At 38.6% G+C, this 8,997-nt stretch overlaps 1 protein-coding gene across 1 annotated transcript in view; it reads right to left on the reverse strand.

Moving 5' to 3' along the window:
* The window catches only part of ASIC5 (acid sensing ion channel subunit family member 5), a 29,412-nt gene extending 25,207 nt beyond the window's left edge, over positions 1 to 4,205 (reverse strand). Inside the window, 4 exon segments of the mRNA XM_060655803.3 lie at positions 1,149 to 1,287; positions 1,290 to 1,379; positions 1,382 to 1,447; positions 4,166 to 4,205. Of these exon segments, the coding sequence (XP_060511786.3) occupies positions 1,149 to 1,287; positions 1,290 to 1,379; positions 1,382 to 1,447; positions 4,166 to 4,205 (335 nt within the window).
* Between the last annotated feature and the right edge of the window lie 4,792 nt (positions 4,206 to 8,997).

Here is an 8,997-nt window from a genome sequence, read left to right on the forward strand (position 1 = left end):
CAGACCATTTAACATAGTACAAGGCAATAGTATTAAAAATCTCTGGGGGATGGGGTTGATTTGCTTTTACTCTTTGGGACCTTGATGCACACCTTGACACATATCTAACAGTCACACAAGTGTGCTATAATATCTAATATATAATGAACACCTGTCCAAGGAAAACCCCAGGAATGAGACAAAATGGTGTATGTGTCACTTCATCTGATGCAACAGGAAATGGGTAGACAAAGCCATATCATTTTACACATACAGAAGTTGAAGCTAAGATTAAGTGATTTGTCCATGATCAAGTAGTGGATCAGTGGGGGATCTTAAGGAAATCGCCCTCCCCGTCTCTAGGGTAAATCCAGCATGTGCTCTTCCAGGCCATCCATTGGCAATTACAGGGCTTTTCTGGAAGGCGTCATGGGGCACAGCCACCCTCCTACAGGAGACCTGATACAGTCATTGAATTGCAGTTTTCTGGAGGGAGTTGTAGCTAAGGACTCAAGAACAGCAGAGTATTAAGCCAAGCGTAAAGCTCTTCTGAGCTTCGGGGCCCCGTGTGATGGCACAGGTCACGCATCCATGACGCTGGCCCTGCCTTGGTTACCTTGAAGGTCTCGTTATGTACACATCAGAACATTTCCTGTCTCCATACTACTTTCGCACAGTGGCTCCCTCTTCAGGTTCTTCTTCACCTCCATCTAGGAACTGCCTGGGCATCCTTGATACTCAGACTTCCATGACACTCCAGACCGAGACTGTCCCCTGTCCCCTGTGCTTTCAGAGCCCCTGCACATACCTTTATGGTACTGCACAATTATCATACACACTGCATGGTGACTGTTTATGTTTCTCTCTTTCTTCCTAATCAACAAACTTTTTAAGTGCAAGGATCCAGACTTTTATCTAACCACAGGATTTGGTGTGATGCCTAGTAAATAATTGTGGAAAGAAAGAAGAAAGGAAAGAAAGAAAAATTAAAGAAGAAATCAAATAAGCTCCTTTGCCTTCCTAAATTTGGGTTTTTAGGTATAATTTAAGAACTTCAAAGGTTTTATATACATTAAATATCACATAGTAAAACCTAACTTATCTTATACAAGCAAGGTTACCCTAGCAAGGTGATAGAGACCTATCACTACTAAAAGAGTAATTGTTACCTGTTTAAATGGCAAAACGTCACAGCCGGGAACTCGATCTTTTCCACATACTGAACCTCGGTGGACATCGTGGTGGACCATGTGAAGTAGCTGACCAAGCGACTACAGACCTGCCACACCACGAGTGACACTGAGCCACCACCAACCAGAGCAGCTTGCAAATTTTGCTCTGGCTGCGAACAAGGTTGTGTACTCCGTGGAAAGAAGTGGAGATGGCAAAGTCATGGTCGACTTCTTCCGGTCATTGGCAGATGGCAGTGGTTTCTTTGAGAGGCAAAGCTTTATCTTTTCCAAGAGTCCTTAAGTTGAACAAAATAATGAAACAAACACAAGTAATGAGTTAGAAAACCTTAATGCAATCTGTGAGAAACACAACCCAAAGAAAGTTTGAACAGGTTACCCTTTTCACCTTTTTCAAAATCCATCTTGAGTTACATGGTTTCTTTAGAAACTAAGTAGACGTGTTGATTCCATGGGTCAAATTGAATGGGATGCTTACAACTCATAATCTTTAAAAGAATTAGGTCTCAGTTTTGAAATACATCCCCCCCCCCCCCCATGAAACACAAAGTCTCTTAGATGTCTTGAGCAAAATCAGGCTGATTCTTCTGAGAGTTATAAGTGGGGTTAAAAAGCAATCTTTAATCTTTGACTTTTAATTGATCTTCAATTAATCATAGTCCTACAGTAACGCGTGTGTGGCTGAACGTAACCTCTGCAGCGTCACAGGCGTCGGAAAACAACTATTTTACTTCAGTTGGTTAATCTAATCAGAATGTTTAAAATCGTGTTATCAGTTAAGCAATCTATTTTCAACCTCTTCAGAAAGTGAGTTTTTTCAATACTGTCAGTAATAAATCAACTCGTGTTTATTTATATTGATTGATAAGGGCTGGTGAATGTGGCCCTAAATTTTTCCTGGCAATATATAACATATTCTGAATCTTATGTTGGAAACAAAAAAAATTTGTTTTTATTTTTCTGTAGAAGACATTCAGAATTTCTTCGCTGAAGGAAGTCTGAAATACAGCTCAGAGGATGAGATGGCCTTTGACATGGAAATAGCATTCGCCTGGTCAGGCCTGGCCTCTTATAACCTGTGCTACTGTTCAGAAACTGTGCCGAGTTTCTTAATCTTTCTAGTAAGCAGTTCCTCTTCCATCAGATGGGAGAACAGTATTTGCCTCATGAGTTTGTTGTATTAAATAAGACAATACCTGGGGATAAATTGGCACATCACCTGAACCATGCATGAAAAGTACTCAATTAGTATTACCTATTTTTATTATTCTGCTAATTTAGTAGTGATGTGGCAAATGGTGAAATATTCGGGGATTTTTAAACATTGTCTAAAATTCTCATTTAAGAAATGAGTTCTTAATGGCCTCACAAATGCTTATAATTAAGTGAATTGACTTATATTTTTTGCTTCAATTCAAGAAGTATCGTTTGTTTCAACTGGTCAGCATTTGTTTCTAAAAGGTTTCAAGTGTGGCTTATCATTAAATCATTACTTAATACATCATAGGTCCCAATCAATTAGCTGAGCTTACATCATGATATATAAAAGGCACTTATAAACATTTTCTAAGGGACTCCATTTCATTTGTAAAGTCTTAGGACACAATTACAAATTATATTATGATTATTTTACAGACTAGACACTAAGCAGGAAATTATGTATTAATCTGAGTAGCCTAACTTTAGACAAAAATTTTACAATTGTCTCACGTATAGTTGCTTTTAATATTGAGTTAGGCAATGTATACATAAAGTAATTGGCCCAGTCCCAGGGAAAAATTAGAAATATAAGAAAAACTATTGTGGGGCCCCTGGGTGGCTCAGTTGGTTCAGCGTCCAACTTCGGCTCAGGTCATGATCTCACAGTTCGTGGGTTCGAGCCCCACCTCGGGCTGTGTGCTGACAGCTCAGAGCCTGGAGCCTGCTTCGGATTCTGTGTTTCCCTCTCTCTCTGCTCCTCCCCCACTCGTTCTCTGTCTCTGTCTCTGTCTCTGTCTCTGTCTCTGTCTCTCTCACAAATAAACATTAAACAAAAAAAATTCTTTCTCTTTCTCTATCTGCACCTCTCCCCACTTGTGATCTCTCTCTCTGCATCTGTCTCTAAAAAAAAAAAAAAGCTCTTGTTATTTTTATTTCCTATCAAAATAAATTAACAATGCTCTTTTGTGTGTATTACTTAGCCATCAGTTTACAAACATAAAGAATGAACTCTTACTGAAGGACAACTCAGTCTCTGGGCATCTGGCACCCTTCCTACTCCAGGGCCCAAAGCTGTTAGAAGGGGAAGAGTGATCTAGTAATTAGTAACTGGCCAACCAAAGTATTGCCAGTTGCCAGCATACCCTGAAAAAGCAAAGTTTTCAGGTGTATCTGTCAACTTGTTTAATACAGATCCATTCCTTGACAATTACTGCGGTTTTACTGGAATATTCTTAGTCATTTGCGAAGACTTTAAAAGCGTTTTGGAAATAATTATTATTGCTCATGAATAGTGAAGAAACAAGGTGAAATATTCCTATGAGGTAGGTTAAAATTGGTTTACTAAATGACACACCAGCCTGAAAGACAAAGCAAACGTCTTACTTTCCTGACTGAAGTAAACCCTACAGAACTAGGGCAAGTGGCCCTTGCATTGAATACTGATCTTTAGAGAAGCATTTTAAGGAACATCAAACAAGTTTTACTGTATTTAAAAGCAAAACAAAACAAAACAAAACACTTAGAGGCGCATGATACATAGAAACAACAACAACAACAAAAACCCAAACAAGATAAAACCAAAAAATAGATCCTAGCATACAGTGATATTTCACAACTATTTTTGTTTGACTCCTTCATAGAAATTACTTCATTCCTACATAACAGAAACTCCATTACTTATATCCAAGTCATATCGGAAATCAAATTTCCCAAATGGGAAACATAATCTCCCTTTCCCCTGGCTAATTTCTAGCCTGTGGGAATGAAAATGGTAACTGGAGGAGTTCACTCCTTACCTTTCTCAGCATAGGCTTTTGGTTTCTCAATCTGCTTCATTCTCAATTTCAGCCTGTGGCGTCCTTGAGGTATATCCAATTTTCATTCATAACCGTGTTCATTTTGTGGCCTTTATATAAAATGCACCAATTGAGGTTGTAAAACGTGGGGGCAGTATAAATGTTTGTGTTGCTGTGTTTTGCCTCATAAAACACATAATCTGCAAACCCAAAATGCTGGCAGAACCAGCTATGAGTATTTATGGACTGACGAGAGGCCATCAGAGAGGGAAACAAAATACATAACTGGGAAATCTTTTTCTCTGAATGAAAGAGACAATCCCTACAGATATCTTTGGTTTTAGAATCACCCCTGACCAGCCTCGTTGACACTTAGGCGGTGTACCTGGAAGAAAATCTCTTTAGCTTTCGTTTCCACCTCTCTCTTTCTACCACTTTGAATCAAAACGTGGTTGAAATGAAATTTGGGGGGTAGAGAGGCCTTTTCCTGGCTGAAGTGACTTTCTTAGTAACAGAGGTAAGCTGTTTTAAACAGAAATAGTAATCAATGAAAGTAACAAAATAAAACATTAGAAAATTTCTCCTCAAGAAGTAATGATTGCTGAAAGCATACAAATTCAATAGAGCACACAGGCCAGTTATTTGTCCATATTAACATTTTTTGAGAAATTATATTAAATAAGAAGTGAGAAAATACATTGTTGTGTATAAATGGCACCACCTATTGACACAACTGAGGAACTGCATGTATCACTACTCTGAGCCTTTTAGAATTTTATAACACTGACCATTAACATGGTTAGATATATTTTACATACAGTTTCTTGGAAACTCAGTACTGTAACCTGAAACTAGTGTTATATGGAGGTAAAGTAAGAAGTTTCAAGGGATGTAAATGAAAATCCTGGATACTTCCCCAACAATCAAAGATTTCAGGAAGAGGGTCAATCTCATGGTGGATAAACTTCTCCATGAAAGATCTCTTCTTTGGGGTTAAATGACAACTTCAGTTTTTAAAATTTAGGTATTCCTGAGAGGAATAACAGCTACTTACCTATTCACCTTGCCTTCCTGGCCTTCCTCCCTTTCTTCTTACCATCTCTCCACAGCAGCTGTTGGAGCCCTTTGGTTAGCAAGGTCATAGATTACAGTGTTAAATAGGCCTAATTATTTATATCCTGTATTTTCTATCCTATATAATCCTATTATTTATATTCTATAAATAAGGTAATTATTAGTTATCCATTGTTTGAACTTCTTTTTTTTAAATGTTTATTTATTTTTGAGAGAGAGAGAGAGAGAGAGAGAGAGAGAGAAGGGGAGGGGCAGAGAGAGAGGGAAACAGAGAATCCGAAGCAGGTTCCAGGCTCTGAGCTGTCAGCACAGAGCCCCTCGGGGCTCCAGCTCACAAACTGTGAGATCATGACCTGTGCTATAGTCCGATGCTTAACAAGCCACTGAGGCGCCCCACTGTTTGAACTTCTAAAGGCAGAGTCATTACTTGATTCAAGTTGAGAACAGACTGGTAAGAAGTGGGGCTAATCCAGAAAGAACAGGTCAGGCAGGCAACAATAACAAAGAAGGTGGGTGGGGAGAGGGGTTCCTATGAGTGTGTGTGGTGAGAGGAGGGGAACAGGTGGTGAGGGAAGCAAAATCAAGAGAAAGACCGTCTTCCAAAGCTGTATTTTATCTGCCTTATAATTTAACCAAGGCTCAAAAATAACTAGCAATTTTCCTAACGTTTCTTAATATCTTCACTTCCATGTCACTTCCTCTTTCTTGGAGCCCACACTTTAAATAATTGTTTTTAATGTTTATTTTTGAGAGAGTGAGAGAGAGAGAGGGAGAGAGTGGAGGAGGGACAGAGAAAGAGGAAGTCACAGGCTCAAACCCATGAACTGTGAGATCATGACCTGAGCCAAAGTTGGATGCTTAACCAACTGAGCCACTCAGGTGCTCTGAGCCCACACTTTTAGTTATTTCCCCACATTGCCTTCGGGTGTTAGAGAGGGAGAGAGACAGGGAGAAAGAATGAAACAGAAAGGAAGGAGAGCAGGCAAGATCTCTCCATTTCTTGCCTGTCTTATACTTAATAAACAAGAAAAGAAAGAAAATCATCTTCTTATTTTTATTTGCTCAAACTTGTCCCTCTCTTCTGGGACATTTAAATATGATGAAAGTATCTGTTCCTGCTTGTGCTGATGTAATACCTCCTCATCTCTCTCCCTCTTGTTTTAAATTTTTTTTAACGTTTATTTGTTTTTTGAGAGACAGAGAGAGACAGAGCATGAGCAGGAGAGGGGCAGAGAGAGAGAGGGAGTCACAGAATCCGAAGCAGGCTCCAAGCTCTGAGCTGTCAGCACAGAGCCCGACGCGGGGCTCGAACTCACTAGCAGTGAGGTCATGACCTAAGCAGAAGTCAGATGCTTAACCAACATAGCCACCCAGGTGCCCCTCTCCCTCTTGAAGACAAACTTCTCAATGCTGATTTCTTCTCTCCTTCTCTCTTCAGGTGAAAAATACTTAACCATCTCCCCCACTCGATTAGCAACTTTTAGTAAACTTAAATTCCATCCTTTCTGTCTGGCGAGAAAATCTCCCTTTCATTTGCCTTGTTCTTCCCTGTTTGATTGAAATCAAAGCCCAGTGTCCTTTCCACAGTTATCCCTTATATCTTCTTCCTGATCTGAATTTCCTTAACTCTTTGAGGGATCTCCTTAAACATCAATACAGAAATTTCCACTTTCCTTTCTCCTACTTTCCAGGCTTCTTGTACTTGTTTTGCATAGCAAGTGCATTTGCTAAAAGATAAGATTTTTCAGACTCCGTCCAACACCACCCTACAACATGCACACACACAAAAGTGTGTAATTACATGGCAAAACAAATGCAGTGAGGATCTAGAGCATTCTGAACTGTCATTGTACAAGTAGCACCAACAGCAGAAAGCTACTCATTATTATTGATAAACTCAAAAGATAAAATAAAAGAGAATGAATAGGAAAGAAACAAAACCTTTCATCTGACCTCAAATTTGAATTCAGGACATAAACAACATTAAGAATTTTATGCAGTGTCCAGAGAAGTATATTCAATTAAATATACAGAGAATATGCAGTGTCCAGAGAAGTATATTCAATTAAATAGACAGAAGTATATTCTGGCCAGAGAAGTATATTCAATTAAATAGACAAGTATTTCCTATTTATTCTATTTTTCAGAAAATCTTATGTGTTTTTCATAAAAATGTCGATCCTATTGAATTGGCAGATATCTAAAGTTATTTTAACAAGTCATCTTTGGCTACTACTTTTAAATTTAGCTTTCAATTAACACTCTGTGTTTTACATTTTGTTTAGGACAATGCATAACCATTAATGGTGATGCATTTTTTTTTTTTAATTTAGACAGATTTGGAAAAGCAGTATAGGATCTGCAAAGGAAGACAAGGTAAAGAATATGTTTTCTTTTACTGGAAATAGATTTTTTCCTTAATAATTTTGGAAAGAAAAACCAAAGAGAATTTAACAACTTAGCATGTTTTCAATAAATACTTTGATAGTGTCTTGCTTTGGTTTGTAATAATACAAAAAGCAGGACTGATACTGGTATTTTCTGTTATATCCTGTACGTAAGCATTGTTGGTTAGTGGTTTTGCATTCATTGCAATATAATCTTTTTTTAAAACACTAAGTGGGAGCCTGCGTGGCTCAGTTGGTTAAGCATCTGACTCTTGATCTCAGCTCAGGTCATGATCTCACACTTTGTGAGTTCAAAGCCAGCGTCACACTTTGCACTGACAGCATAGAGTCTGCTTAGGATTCTGTCTCTCTTGCTTTCAAAATAAATAAAGAAGCTTAAAAAAACACTAAATGGAAGAAATTAGCCACTGTGATCATATCTATTCAACACAAATTCGTTCATCTAAATGATAGCATTTAGTGTAGAACGGGACCTTATGATAGACCTCGCTGAGTCCGGCCCAATTGTCATCCTCCATCCTCATCTATGGAAAAAAGGAGGAAGCTCAGACATGAGGTAAAAGCTCAGACGTTCCACGAAATCAGGGCTCTTTGCCTGTTTTGTTTGCTGATCCATCCAACTCTAGAAAAATGTCTGGCAGGTGGGAGGCAGGTAGTAAATATTTGTGAATGAATAAAAAGTTTGTCCTAGCCTTGTACTTTTCTCATGACACACACTAATATAAGAAAATTATTGTAATTTTTCCAACCTCTTATTATTATTTTTTAATGTTTATTTTATTTTTGAGAGAGAGAGAGAGCGGAGAGAGAGAGACAGAACATGAGTGGAGGAGGGGCAGAGAGAGAGGGAGACACAGGATCTGAAGCAGGTGCCAGGCTCTGAACTGTCAGCACAGAGCCCGACGTGGGGCTTGAACTCAAGAACTGTGAGATCATGACCTGAGCTAAAGTCAAACGCTTAATCAACTGAGCCACCCGGTGCCCCTCTAACCTCTTATTTTTAAAAGTACAAACTTACAGCGATGCCTGGGTGGCTCAGTCAGTTAAGCATCTGACTCTTGGTTTCAGGTCATGATCTCACAGTTCATGAGTTCAAGTCCTGCATCAGTCTCTGTGCTGACAGTGTGGAGCCTGATTGGGATTCTCTCTTCTTCTCTCTCTGCCCCTCACCCACTCACACTGTCTTTGTGTCTCTCAAAATAAATAAATAAACTTAAAAAAAAACTAAAAAAATTAAAAGTACAAACTTATAGTAAAGTGGAAAAAATTGTGCAATGAATACCTAACTACGCTTTACTATAATTCACTAATTATTAACTTTTTCCCACATTTGTTTCATCTTTTTTTTTT

The sequence above is a fragment of the Panthera onca genome, chromosome B1 (genome assembly GCF_046562875.1).
Source record: "Panthera onca isolate mPanOnc1 chromosome B1, mPanOnc1 haplotype 2, whole genome shotgun sequence".
Classification (NCBI taxonomy): Eukaryota; Metazoa; Chordata; class Mammalia; order Carnivora; family Felidae; genus Panthera; species Panthera onca.